The sequence below is a fragment of the Dendrobium catenatum genome, unplaced genomic scaffold (assembly GCF_001605985.2).
Source record: "Dendrobium catenatum unplaced genomic scaffold, ASM160598v2 fragScaff_scaffold_621, whole genome shotgun sequence".
Classification (NCBI taxonomy): domain Eukaryota; kingdom Viridiplantae; phylum Streptophyta; class Magnoliopsida; order Asparagales; family Orchidaceae; genus Dendrobium; species Dendrobium catenatum.
The window spans coordinates 1,394,525-1,408,840 of NW_021319083.1; the positions used below are offsets into that span (position 1 = coordinate 1,394,525).

Consider the following 14,316-nt stretch of genomic DNA (forward strand, 5'->3'; position numbering starts at 1 on the left):
TTCTTTGTGCAAGTATCTTTATCATTGCAATTTTTATCAACCTCCTCCAACATCATCTCATTTATATGATTATATATATATGTATGTAATAATCTGATAAAAGCGTAAAGGAGCTAATTCGAACATTATTCAAATATGATTTAACCCTTATTTGTGATATTTGAATCTTATTTCAAGACTATTTTGAATGTAGTTATGCATTTAAGGTTAGAGCCCTAACTCGATATAAACTTTTGATATTTGTTTAAATAAAGATCAAATTTAAATAAAATTAGGGTTCTCCTACTAATTTTTTATTATGATCATGAATTAATTATTTTATTCACAGTCTATAACTAAGTAAATATATATTAAGAACAACCTTTATTTGTTTGAAAGGGCTGGCCTTAAAGCTTTAAAACAGTGATTAGCTCACTCTAAAAAAGTAGACTCGAGCGGAGCAAAGCGTGTATTCGAAGATGGCCATTTCCTCCGTCTTATACGCTTCACGCCTCCCGTGCTCCTTTCACGGGGACTACCAGCCGGATCTCACACCCTGCCGCGGGAGAAACTTCTCCGGCAAAGGCCTTTTCCTCGTCAACGGGCGGCAGCGGCAGCTCGGAGGAAGGCTTGTCTGCCACGCGGATGAGACGCCTAAGAAGTCTGAGGGCGACACCAGCACCAGTGGAATTCAGCTCTACTCCCAGATCGAGAGGTATAATGAGATGCCTTTACACTCTACTTTCTATCTTTATTGATCATTAGACATCAATAATCCCATCAACTGAAGTTGAGCTTCTAATGGAATTCCCAATCTCGACGACGTTTGTTTGGTCATGTTATTATGTAGTTTCTTTCTGCACAACTTATGAACTGGAGTATTAAATTTCCATAGTTTGTGGTTTCTCAATAGCAGCTTTGAAGCTTGAATTATTGCATATAATATTGAAAATATGACAATTTGATGAATTACAAATCCAGTGAAACCATCCATCTGCTTCAGGCATATGTTAAGCTGTGGAGCATAATTAATGCTCTGCATACTCATTGAAAGATCTACCAATATTTCCAAGTTGTTCATTAAATATGTTTTAGATATTTCACTTTATTTTTCGGCTACCATTTTTTTCCATTATACAGAGAAGCGATGGGCATCATTATGTGATACACCTGGGAGATTAAAGTTGTGAACTCCTTTCTTAAAATTCCACCATCATCGCGAAATTTGTAACAGCCGCAACAAGATGCAGCATCATCTGGGGGAACCTATATAAAATTTTTTGTCTGTTTGATATCAAGGTTTAAAATTGCGTAATTAAGCCTCGAGGCGGTCTGAGGCGTAAGCCTCACGGACACAGAATTGAGTAAATGAGAAATTAAGGGTTTTTCTTACAATAAAAAAAACATAAACCCTAGATTTTCTTACACTTGAAAAATCTAACCCTAAACTAAAAAAAAAATACCTAAAATCCAATGTGGAGTACTCCTAGAGGGCGGCCGGAAGTTTCAACTTCGCCGGAGAGAGGCGGCGCTGGCGGGAGAAGCGGCGGGAAGGGAAGCTGGCGGGTAAGGACCGTGCGGGAGCTCTCTGTTTCGCGAATTGGAGCCGCGCGGGTAGGAAAAATTCGGAAGGAGCTGCTGTCGTGCGGGTTTAAGGAGAAAAAAACATTCATTTTAAGTGGGTGGGTCCATTCCCATGAGGCGTACGCCTCACTAAGAATTGCGCAATTGCGCCTCTGAGGCGCGCCTCAGTCCATGTGAGGCGTACGCCTCTGCCAGGGATGGAATTGCGTAAGCTTCGAGGCGATTTTTGGACGAATTGCGCAGAGGCGCGCCTCTTATTGCGCAATTTTAAACAGAGTTTGATATATTTATTGTTTTTATGTTTATGCACTCTCGTTGATTTGAATTAGCTCTCGTCTAATTCCCAACAACGTAGTCGTGATCAGCTTTATATTCCTAATTTTTAAAATCAAAATGAATGAAAATAAAATATTCTTAAATTTCACTAATAATTTTTGTGGATGAAAATTTGAATAGGATGTGATGCTTAGATGTAGTGCTTCTTTCCGTATGCAAATCCTGCCAATTTGTTAAGAAATCCTATTCTTGTGCTTCTTTCTCCTTCATCCAATATAATGCTAAATTTCAAGCAAGGAAATTAAACTTTCGCCCTTTTTTTTTTGCAGGTTACTCACTGAAACAACAAGAAAATCTCAGGATGGATGGGTTAGTACCGGAGATTGGAAGGAGATTGAGGTCCCATTCTTGTGCTCTAAATATCTATGATTTCTGATTTTTTAAGAAATCCTATATTCTAAAATATGCTAATTTTATGTTTAAATTGTTGAGTTGTGTACAGCCTTAGACTATTCTGCTTCCATCATTTAAAATAGTTGAGAAATGTGTGTCAAAGTTTTGTTGAGGTTTTAAATATTGGAGTGATTAGAAATAGTAATTGAGAGACTAAAGAGTTTTTATATGTAATAGGATTACATGCATTTAGTCTTTATTTATTTGAATTGGTTGTAAAGATGCTTATAAATGATATTGAAAGTGAGGTGAATTGGTGAATACTTTTCACTGATGTCATAATCTTAATCAATATGATTTTTGTTGAAATTGGTGGATTTTAGAGTAATGAAGAAAATATATAAATATATAAAGTTTAGAATTAGGAGAAAAAAGTTTAGTTTATTATATGCAAATTTAATTAACAATTATCAATCAATTTTATTAAAGATGAAATAATACCGATATGCGATGGAGTTAGTTATTTTTTGTTGATAAGTAGAATAATAGAGATATAATTGAGGATAAAACTTCTAGACCTAAGGTTGTACGGTTAAAAGGGGAATTACTTTAGGAGTATTATGTGATGATATCATGAAGACTAAAGAGGCAAATATATGATGATGCAATTCGAACAATCATATTGTATGAATCTAAGTGTTGGGTCATTGATAGTTAAGTTTTATGGTATGAAAGTAAGAATGTAAAGATGGATGCCTATCAAAACTAGGCATGATAAATTAAAGGATTATTATATTAGAAGAATTATTACAGTAATAATTATTTAAGAAAAGTTAGTGAAAATTGATTGTGGTGGTTTGCAGATGTATAAGAAAGTATAGAAAATAAATCAATCAGACAAGTATATTAACTTAAGGATTTGGAAAGAAAGTGGTAGACTTAAGTAACATGAATATAAGTTGCTCAAAATAATTTTGAATAATAAGTTTAGCACTATAGGCAATACCAAGTATCTAAACATGCCACAAATAATTGTACGAAGCTTTTTTAAAGTTAGGTTCATTGATTTTTTCTATGTTTTTGTTTGATCCATATCCGTTAAAGTTTGATATTTCTTAATTTGTATTTGAATCATTATTATTTTACTTGTTCATGAACATAAATGAACAAAAACAAACATATCAATCGACAAAGAAAATTTATTATTCTAAATAAAAAAAGAAAAATAGGAAATAATTAACTCAAGGCCACATCATACAAGGGCGACACTTGACACCATATGCAATCTCAATGCCAATTATTATTATTTTTTTTAATTTTTGCATTATTTTAACCAAAAAATATACACATTTAAACTTAATAATGTATGTTTGAACAAGATTTTATAGAGCTGAACATGAGTTTGACCTACACCTTTGGCTACACTCAGTAGAAATGACTGAAAAATGAGATTCATAGAGACTATCCCCAAATAGTTTTGATAAGCCTACTAAGAAGGATGAATAGCAATCGAGATTGATTACTATGATGAAAAAAAAGGTAGAATATATATCAGTTTTGAGTAACAGACCAATACTCTTAAACTAGTACAAAGGAAAAAAGGCAAACAAATTATCTTACAATCTACATCCATACTTATTGTATTACTTGATATCCATTTTCTCTCCAAAACTTTCTTTTTCATGAGTTTAGGTTGTTAGAATTTTTTTTCTCAACCATATTTTTAATTATCTTAAAGTTATTACCAAAATAACATATTATAGATACGGATACCGAAGGACTAAGCTAAGAATTAGAATGTATAAATTAAGTAATTAGCTTGTATCATGATGGTTTTTAGAAATTAATCCATAGAAATTGATTTTTTTAAATATGGTTGTTTGATACCTATTGAATGAGCATGTATTATTAAAAGCGCCAGCATTCTAAAGCTGATATGGTTGTTGAATGCCTGGAGTGCTAGACATCACCATAGGCGCTTTCCTTAGTGAAAGGAGGCACCAAAAATTTAATTATGTCCCCGTTGGAGTTCAAACTAAAGGTTGACATGAAATACTTGAGTCAGGTTCTAATAATACTTGCGGTGATTATTATCTCAATTGCCAGCTTGCATCCATACAAATGACATTCAAATCTATTCAGATATAATACAAGGCTTGATAATGATTCCCAATTTTCTATCTTTTTTTTTTGTTTAGGATCTCCTTGGCTAACAACAATATCTTCCAATAAAATATTTTATATAGTTTGCAACTTATTCATGCTTGATTTTCAGGTCATCTTGTCCAACTGCGATCTTTATCATATGTTGTCGGGTGGTATCCATATCAATAAGTTTCATGAATGGTTTATCTTATTTTTTTTTTTGGAATTATTTTGTGCACATAGTGATAACATATTCATCCTTGTAATTCTATTTTTCTTTAAGTTAGCAATATTTTGTTTGTAACATCTGCAAAATTAATGCACCGTTCAACCCATTTCGACTTGATCAGATTCAAGGTAATCCATTAAATTTATACATTTGAACTCTTCTACATGTGTCTGAGAATGTTATGTGTACCTGTGAGAGTTTGCATGTGTTTTGAAATAGGCCCAGGAGGTCGTTTGCATGTTTGGAAAAGTCTGAAATTTTCTCCTGAGGTGCAACGGTGTTGGGGTTGGCAGCACCTTGGTACCAAGCTCTTTGGAATTTTGGGAAAAAAAATCTAACGCTGTGGCACTGTGGGTGACATTGCGACACTGTGGGCTCCCAAAGGGGCACCGTGGCTCATAAATATGGCCTGTTGAGCTATGTTAGTGCATAGTTTTTGTTTTTTTGTTTTTTATTTTTAGAGTCTGTGAAATGAAAAGAACCAGTTGAGTAGCAGTTTTTAGGATTTGATCTGAGTTTGTATACATACTTCTTTTCTGGAATTTTGTACACTCATAGAGTCATGGTTGATTATTTAATCTGCTTTGTTTTGTATTTCGGTCTCTAACCATGTATTATAGTGTAATCATTATATATTTAATTTGATGATAAATGAAAAGAGAATTTTGTTGATGAATTTATTTTCTTTATATTGATAGTTATTAGCAGTACTATGATTTGTTGTTTGTCTTAAACTTAAAATTGGACGAAAAATCTCAAAAGTTTTCAAAACTTAAATCATGGGGTTTACCAATTACAAACCAACATAATAGGACATGTCCAATCTGTGGGTCTTATCGGGTTAGGCTCTGACATTGTCAAAGGTAAAAACATCACCTCAAGTGTATAGGTTGGAGTCTTACTGTGATTACGTGACCATAATTCAATTATCAACCAGGCTAGGAAAATGAGCTCCTCGTTTTTAAGAGCAATGACCTAGCGAAAGTTTGAAAATTTGAAATATACATTATATGGAGGTAAAGTGGGTATACATCTGCGGAAACTATGAAAAATGTTGGGGAAATTGGATATGCTTGGTCATATATTTGCTTCATGTATTATTCTAAGCTAACACGTAATATGAAAAGGTTAGGATAAGGTTTTTTGTTTTTTTGACCAATTAAATGTATATCCTATTTTTGAACAAATTTTTATCTTCTGTTTAAACTTAGGGTGCATGGGTTCTCAGACCAAAACACAGAAGACCAATCTCAATTATTCATTTTGTTGGGGGTATATTTGTTGGTGCTGCACCTCAACTTACTTATCGGCTATTTCTTGAGCGTCTCTCTAACAAGTAAGCTCCTTTGAATTGTATGATTTTTTCCTTTCACTTTTATTATGTAATTTTTTTTTTTTACAAAGCAGTCAAATCTTTGCAAAATCAGACATACCTAATTTTTCTGTGATAATTCATGCGCCGGCATGCTACCATCCTTAGGGTAGGTTTGATTTGAAGGAATTGGGGATGTAAATTTATTTTTGATTCACAATTTAGCATTTGATATTTAATATTAATGTAATTCATAGGTAATTAGATTTACTAATGATATGTTGGCACACTTTTTCATTGGCGATTTCTTACCCTATGCTAGTGGAAATGAGAAGAAAGATTTGTTAGTCATTATTATAGCTTACATGTCCTCTCCTAAAATGAAACGAGCAAACAATATCTCATCAATCAAACAAGATAAAATAAATAAATTTTCACTCTATTCCTCAACCAAACAAATTGGTGAAAAAAATTTCAACTCAATTCATTTCCTTTCTTCTAATTCCTCAAAACAAAACGGAGTCTTGGTAAACATTATGCAATTAATTAGTTTTGTTTGTAGGTTTAGGTCTTGTTTGGGACAATTTTCTTACTGCTTTTAAAAGAAAATTTTTAGTTAAAAAATTTTATTTTTTGTACTAAAAAGCTACTTTAAGAAGCAGTAAGAAAGCTGTCCTAAACGAGTCATTAGTTGTTATATATTTTGTACACAAGTTAGGCTATTAAAGAATTCTTTGGCCTCTTGTTATTCAATGTAATGGTTAACTTCCTTTAACTAGGCTAGCTGATTATTTAATATGGTCTGTTTTTTTTTCTTTTATTCATTATACTTCTTCTTCAAAACTTCTAGATAGGGTTTTGTGGCATCCGTTTTTTGCTAAATCTGTTTGCTTTTTTATCTTCTTGTTAGATTTAAACAATAATTTTGATTTATTCAATCCATAAAGCCGATTTTTTATTAGCTTTTTATACTGATTCCCGACTTCATTTCACTTTTTGGTGGTCCAGGGGTGCTTTGGTGGTTGCAACACCTTTTTCTAGTGGTTTTGACCACTTCTTTATAGCAGATGAAGTACAGTTCAAATATGATAGATGCTTTCGAACTTTCAATGACATAGTGAGTCCGTTTTAGTAAAATTGTTGTATTTGTTAATCTTCTGAATTTTGACGCTTTGTTCTTTTTCGTCACAGGAAAAAGACCTTCCAATATTTGGTATTGGTCATTCCTTGGGATCTGTAATTCACCTTCTGATTGGTATTGATGAGTTATATTTATTTGTGTTCAATAGTTTAAATAAAGATGTAGTTCAAATATTCTACTTTTATTTTGCACATCAGGGTCTAGATATGCAGTGCAAAGAAATGGCAATATTTTGATGGCTTATAACAACAAGGTAATCAGTTTCTAGGCTTTAAGCTGCCTTCTTACAACATATTGCACAACTTTTTTTCTTATAAATCTTTTCCAGTTATTTATGCTCTTGTAATTCGTCTATCTTTAGGAGTTCTTAATAGGAATTCAAGAACAAAATTTCACGAGGAAGCAAGATTTATTGTTTCTTTGCTTGGCTAGTCATATCTGTTCCCACTTAGGAGAAGTTTTATGGTGCACAGGAGGTTTTTTTTACTTTCAATTGGCTTCTTATCGAGTAATTCCACCATTTCAGAGCTTGAATGATGGTTCATTCATTAGGAGTGTCTTTGGCAGCTCATTTGCTTATCACGAAATGTTAGGAAAAAAACAACTAATTTTTGTGTGGATGTGCCTATAAAGAATGAATAAGATGACTACACAAAAGTAAAAAAAAAAGATCATGAACAACAATAAGACATCAAGATAATAGCCTATGTCCACGAGAGAAAAGATATTATTTAATTCACTATAGAGAAATCACAAATTTGTACAAAATAAATTGTGCTTAAGAAAACTTTCTTTCCTAAACCCAAGTGCACTCAATTCCATTGCAAAAAAGGCGCCTCACATCTCTATTAAAAAAAGAAAAGGAAAATGGAGAATAATATAAGAGAGATCATAAACAAAGAAGTTATAACTAAAACTAGTATTTACCCGCTTTAAAGATTCCAAAAGTATACCTTTCACATATCTATGGATTTGCCATAAAATTTCTGTCACCTTCATTTTTTGATTGCATCAAGATTACTTTACAATCACTGAAAGCTTTTTTTGCCCTTCTTCCTCTTGGCCCTTCTCTCTCTCTCTCTCACTTCTTTATTATCTAAAATAACTCCAACTTCCCTTTTTCTCTCCAACATCAGGCTTAATATAATTATCTCGCATATAAGTAATTCTCCATCTAACTTCAAAATCCCATGCATACATTCCATCTACTAGTAAAAGTTAGCAACTCTTTCAGTCTCCTATTTATACGACTTTAAGGAGGTTTATTTCAAAACAATATTTGTTTAAAAAAATAGAATTTGTCACAAAATTTTGAATCAAGATTTATTTCTAAAATCACTTAATTTGAATATTGTGCATATCCTAAGAAATTGTTTAATAAAAAAAAATCTTAAAAAATTGCCCCTTAATTTAATAATGTGTCAATTTAATTTTGGATATCCTCTTAGCTTCTCAAGTTGCCAAAACGTAGATGTACTAAGCACCACAATCTCAACAAGCCTAGATGACACAAGAAGTATATCGGTTGTTCGTCAAATTTGTTCCCAACACAAAAATTACACTTACTATTGAATTTTTATTCTCTCGATGTAGACTTCTCCTCGCTGGTTTAATGGTATGATCTGACATTGGGTCAAACTGTGCAAGATTAGACTGATCCACCTGATCTTGTCCAATAGTCTTCCCCTCATCTTTTGTTGCTGAAATAAGATTGAATATGTCTGACTTTATTTTAAAATATAATATTCTAGCCAAAAAATGAGCCTATTTTTCTGCTGTGCAACATCATGATTCTTCAACACAAATGATGATGAAATTGACGTAACACCACTTGAAATTGCGACTATAACATATAGAGTTCACAATCTCTCTTGGCCTTAATGATGACCAATGTACCTCTGCACCACACAAACTATGATGTTTAAATTTCTTCCCCACGAAATAAGTATTGGGAGATGGATGAAATCTAATTCAATCACCGAGAGCAATAAAGAACAAAAATAGAAAAAAAGATCAACACAAAAATAATTCACTAAATTTTATACAGGTGCACCTAATTGATGGTTATCTATGACGCACAGATATGGACACGACACGGAAATGTGATACGTCAATTTTTAAAAATATATGACACGAATACCGGTTCGACTCGGTATTATAATTTTTTTATCTTAAAAATAGTGTATAAAATTGAGCAAGTAGAATATTAAGAATAATTGTAAAATAATAAATCATTTAACTAGGATTTGTGCTTAAAATAATTAATATTATGATGTCAAAAGTTGAGTGTGGATGTCATGTTTCAAGCGTTGAGAGGGGAGGGACGACAATGCTAGTCGGGCATCTAACATTTATATCAAGACAGCATCTGTCATCTATGTTGAGATGATGTCAGCCAAAGATTAGATGTCGAGATAACGTGGGGGAGTGATTGTAGGGTAGAAATTGCTAGAGTCAACTTTTATTTCAGATGGTTTTGAAACATTGATATTAAAACGTTGATTTTACGATGACATCTGGTGTTGTTGTAAAACCTAGTTATGATCTGTAGATAGAAATGAAAATGATATGTTCAGGGACCGGGGTATTGAATGCGGACAATTGATTTAGTGTTGAGAGGAAATAACAAAAAAAAGTTTTTTTATTTTTAAATAAATAAAAAATTATATTAAAAAATTCATAAAATATTTAAGACACGCGTGCCCAGTTTATTTTTAATTTTTTTTAATCAGACACATCTTTGGCGTGTCTGATATATATCAGAGGAGTGTCGGACACGTGATGTGTCCACTGCATACCTCTTTGAGGAGAAGTGTCGGACATTGCATATCTCTTTGAGGAGAAGTGTCGGACATTGCATACCTCATTGAGGAGAAGTGTCAATGCATCATAGATGGTTCTATCCTATTTCACCACTTCGAATTTATCATGATTTGATTGCGAAGAATTACAATCCTGATTTCTCTAATGCAACATAAATATGGCACCTCCCTCTTCATAAATAAAAATTAGGGCAACCAAAAATTCAATGAAATACACAAAACTCAGTTAATAAAATAATCCACAAATATAATATATATTTTGAGGCTTTGCTTTTGAACCTCTTAGAAAGGGAACTCCCTACCTCCTTCTAAAACTCATAACGACCTTATCTCGAAATTCGACCTAGGACTATGTCTATGTAAATTTTTTTCCATTAAGTAAAAATTAACCTCCAGAATAATAAAAACAAAAAAGACTCAATAAGTTGATAATTTTGATGTTTACTTGCATATTGATTAGTATTTAAAAATTGCTTGTTGAGAAAATATTTTGGGTGGCTGTGGAGATGATCATTGAATCATTTGGAACTTTGGATCCGTTCTTTTTGAATGCTGAACCATTATTCAGGTGTCCATACACATTTTTGACCAAAAATTTCAAGCTCGACTCTTTGTAGTAGTGGAAAATATCAGTTTCTTTTTTTTTTTACTCCAGTTATTTGTATTCAGGTTGGGTCATGACAATTTGGAAAAAACGCTTCTGGATTCTTTTATTTGTATTGCAGGAGGCAAGTTTAGCTGTTCCACTGTTTACTCCAGTTATTGCGCCAATGGCCCAGAGTTTTGGTCCACTTCTGAACCAACTCTCGTCATCTTCCAATATTCGTCAAGGGGTGAGGATTTGTGAGCTTGAATTTCTATCTTTTGAGCGTTTTGATTATTTTGTCTTTCAGTTTGATAATTTTTTTTTGGAGATTTATGCACTATTTACAAAACTAATGCCTGAGTTTTAAAATGAACTATTGAATTCTTGTATTTGTGTATGTTAAAGATTAAGGGTTCGTTTGGGACAGATTTCTTACTGCTTCTTAAAGTAATTTTTTAGTACAAAAATTTTAAAAAGCAATAAGGAAGCCGTCCCAAACGAAGCCTACATCTTTGAATGTTTAATGAAAGCAAAAAATATTAAGTTTGTGTTTTATTGCTCTTTGTGATTTTGGAAATATTATCATAAACGAAAATGGTTGGATGTTTGTTTTGTAAATAGATATTGCTCCTTTTTTTTTGCCATTGTTAAATATCTGAAGGATGCGTTATTTTTCAGGCAGAAATGGCCATCAAGCAGTTAGAGTCCCTTACTCCACCGATTATGAAGCAAGTTCTACCATTGGTCGAGCAACTTCCCCCTCTGTACATGGATCTGGTTAACGGAAGAGAAGAATTTATTCCTAAACCAGAGGAAACTAGGAAACTGGTATGACAAAACTGTTTGGTGATAAGAACTTTTTTTATAGTTCATGGGATTATTTTGGTTCCTTTTTAAGAAGTTAAGGGATTAAAATGATTTTTCAATATAGTTGAGGATAATTTTACTTTTTCATGAAGAGTCGAGGGACCATTTTGATTTTTTTTTCTTAAGTAATTTCTAGTTCATTTTTATCTTGCGTAGTAACTTTATAATGACATAAATGCATAAATTTGCGTCTATATTTTCTAATGCAGTTTGCTATGAAAAAGTAAGCATGCTTAGGTTTTGTTAAGCTATTGTTGTATTGAGCTTGCGCCCGGCCTAAAATTTTAGCATTCTCAAATGGAAACAGTATAGTACTTCAACATAGAAGGTCATGATGCTTTTGTAACTTAATGGTTCTAATGGGAGCATTATCAGTGATGATGTTTTAGTAGGTACGAGATTTCAAATCCTATTCATCAGATATAGACATAGGCTTCATTTAGGATAATTTTTTTTTATTGCTTCTTAAAGTAAATTTTTGTACTAGAAATCAGCTTTGAGAAGCAGTAAAAAACATTCTCAAATGAAGCTGAAAAAAAAATGAAGTTATCATCATTTTTGTTTTCATTAGGCTTCATTTGGGACAGCTTTTTTACTGCTTTCTGAAATAGCTTTTTTAGTACAAAAAATTTTTGAATTAAAAATTTTTGTACTCTAAAGCAGCAAAAAAGTTATTCCAAATGAAACCTCAATGATTGTTGTATTTGATTTTTTTCCTTGTAATATGATAATTCTTTAGGATTATCTTTATTATACTCATATCATTACATTGTTATCAAAAAAAGGCAGAATAGTACTTCAGTTATTATTTTTATTGATTTGAATTAAATATGGTCTAATTTCCCTTCTGTGATTCCTTCTGTAGATAAAATCTTACTATGGAATTTCAAGAAATCTATTGATACAGTTCAAGGATGATACGATTGATGAAACTCCAACTCTGGCCAAGTTATTAAGCAGTGAATCTGCCATAAGTTCTCAGCTGGACATCTCAATTCGTTCATTGCCTGGAGATCATGGGCTTCCACTGCAGCAGGTCATTTTCATGTTAACATTATAAAAGAATTTAAGGCTTTGTTAGGGACGGTTTTCTTATTACTTCTTAAAGCAGTGTTTTAGAACAAAATTTTTAATTTTTGTATTAAAAAGATTCTTTAAGAAGCAGTAAGAAAGCCGTCCCAAACGAACCCTAAGGGGCTGTTTGGTATGCGGATTTAGGCCGGATTTGAGGTGAAATCCAGCCAAGCGGCCTAAAATGCAAAACCAAATCTCACGGAAAATCAAAGCCTCCGTAGACGGAAAATTCCACCTTTTCGTTGTAAATCCCAGATTTCAGAAATCCTCTAGTTTGGCGGATTTCCGAAATCCTCTAGCTCTATTAGCGCGAGAAGGCAGAAACTCCATCCAAATCTTTCGACCTCCTTAAATCCTAAATGGAATAGTCAAACATTCACATAGATTTTATCATGAAGGTTACCAAACAGTTTTGAGGATTTAACCCCCTCAGGATTTCATAAATCCGGATTTGGAGGATTTACAAAATCCTACTTAAATGAAATCCTAGATTCTACCAAACAGCCCCTAAGTTTTAGATTACTGTTTTTTATTCCTAAATAAATGGAGAAAACTTGGATCAGTTAATCCAAATTTGATCAAAATGAAAAACACATTTGTTCATATTTTTACTTGATAAATTCAATTATTTATTAATTATATTAAAATCAAATGAAATTATGAAATCAAATGCACTTTATTAACATTTTGCAATCCCACATATAATATCTTTTTTCTTTTTGTTTTTTTTTTTAATGAGAATTTTGCCATAATTATCTATAGATCCTTCCTGATGTTCCACCTGCAATGGCTGATGCTGTGAACCGTGGAGGAGAGCTTCTCGCAAATCTAACGGCTGGGACGCCATGGGAATCATTGGCAAAAGAAGCTGGAATCACGATGGGTCCAGATTCAAAGATCATTCGTGCACGAAATTCAAAGCAAGTTGATGTTCTAGTGGATGTTATTTCATCATGGATCACCTCACATTCTAATCCAATAATATTTGAGGAGAAATAAGGAGAATATTTTGATTTGATATTCTACTTAAATTTGATGAAGATAAATTTATAATTATTTAGTTTCTTTTGTGATGAATGTAATAAATTAATGGGCTAAGCCCACAATTTACCCAAAAAAAAAAAAGTAATAAATTTCTTTTATTCATTTATTATAAAATGTATTTATCTTAAAATAAATTTAATTAAATCATAAAATTTATTTTAATCAAATTTCAATAAAAATATTCTGGCTAAATCTGTAATTGAGCCACCTAAATAAAATGAACTCTAATTTAAACCGAATAAATCTCAAAATTTTTAAGCAATAAAAAAATAATGATAAAAAACTATTCTAAACAAATCTTTGAATTCGTTTAGGATAATTATAATACAACTTCTAAAAGCAAATTTTTAATACAATTTTTTTCTTATAAAAATTATACTAAACAAAATCTTAGACTTTTCAATTTCTACGATAAAGCCAAAGGGCTTTCGGACCAAAATATCATCAGATTATTTAGGAGATTTTATAACAAAGTCAAATTGTACACCACCAAAAAATATTAAAACAAAAAAACATAAAAATAACTACCAGATAAAAACAAATTAACTTGCAATTGAGCCACTAAATAAACTGAACCCAACTAAAATAAAATTAATTCATTTTTTTAAACTAAAACTAACGTTGCAACTTGTAAGGCTTCACACCCTTTCTTTTTTCAGATAAAAATTGCAATATATCATGATACTAATTAGGACTGCAAACCAGAGCCCTGCATTGGGTATCCATACCCACACACACCCATGTACCCACCTATGGGTGGGTATGAGTAAGTAGTAAACATCAAGAGATAAATCGATTTACATTGCTAATCACCATATATCTTACTTATACTACTGCAATCATCACTATGTATTGTGCAGCACT

At 32.1% G+C, this 14,316-nt stretch overlaps 1 protein-coding gene across 1 annotated transcript; it reads left to right on the forward strand.

The window, feature by feature from the left end:
• Positions 1-392: 392 nt before the first annotated feature.
• LOC110111840 lies at positions 393-13,464 on the forward strand. The gene is made up of 10 exons (XM_020843873.2): positions 393-694; positions 2,169-2,238; positions 5,818-5,942; positions 6,927-7,035; positions 7,110-7,173; positions 7,257-7,312; positions 10,607-10,714; positions 11,146-11,295; positions 12,200-12,370; positions 13,171-13,464. The coding sequence occupies exons 1-10, from the start codon at positions 459-461 to the stop codon at positions 13,405-13,407; spliced, it is 1,326 nt and encodes a 441-aa protein (XP_020699532.1). The 5' UTR covers positions 393-458; the 3' UTR covers positions 13,408-13,464.
• The last annotated feature ends 852 nt before the right edge of the window (positions 13,465-14,316 follow it).

What these genes read in the sequence shown, in the direction of transcription:
- LOC110111840 (XM_020843873.2), top strand. Translation starts at nt 459, where the DNA reads ATGGCCATTTCCTCCGTCTTATACGCTTCACGCCTCCCGTGCTCCTTT. An exon ending in TTCGAACTTTCAATGACATA is followed by an intron (nt 7,036 to 7,109) that starts GTGAGTCCGTTT and finishes TTTTCGTCACAG; the next exon opens with GAAAAAGACCTTCCAATATT. An exon ending in CTTCCAATATTCGTCAAGGG is followed by an intron (nt 10,715 to 11,145) that starts GTGAGGATTTGT and finishes GTTATTTTTCAG; the next exon opens with GCAGAAATGGCCATCAAGCA.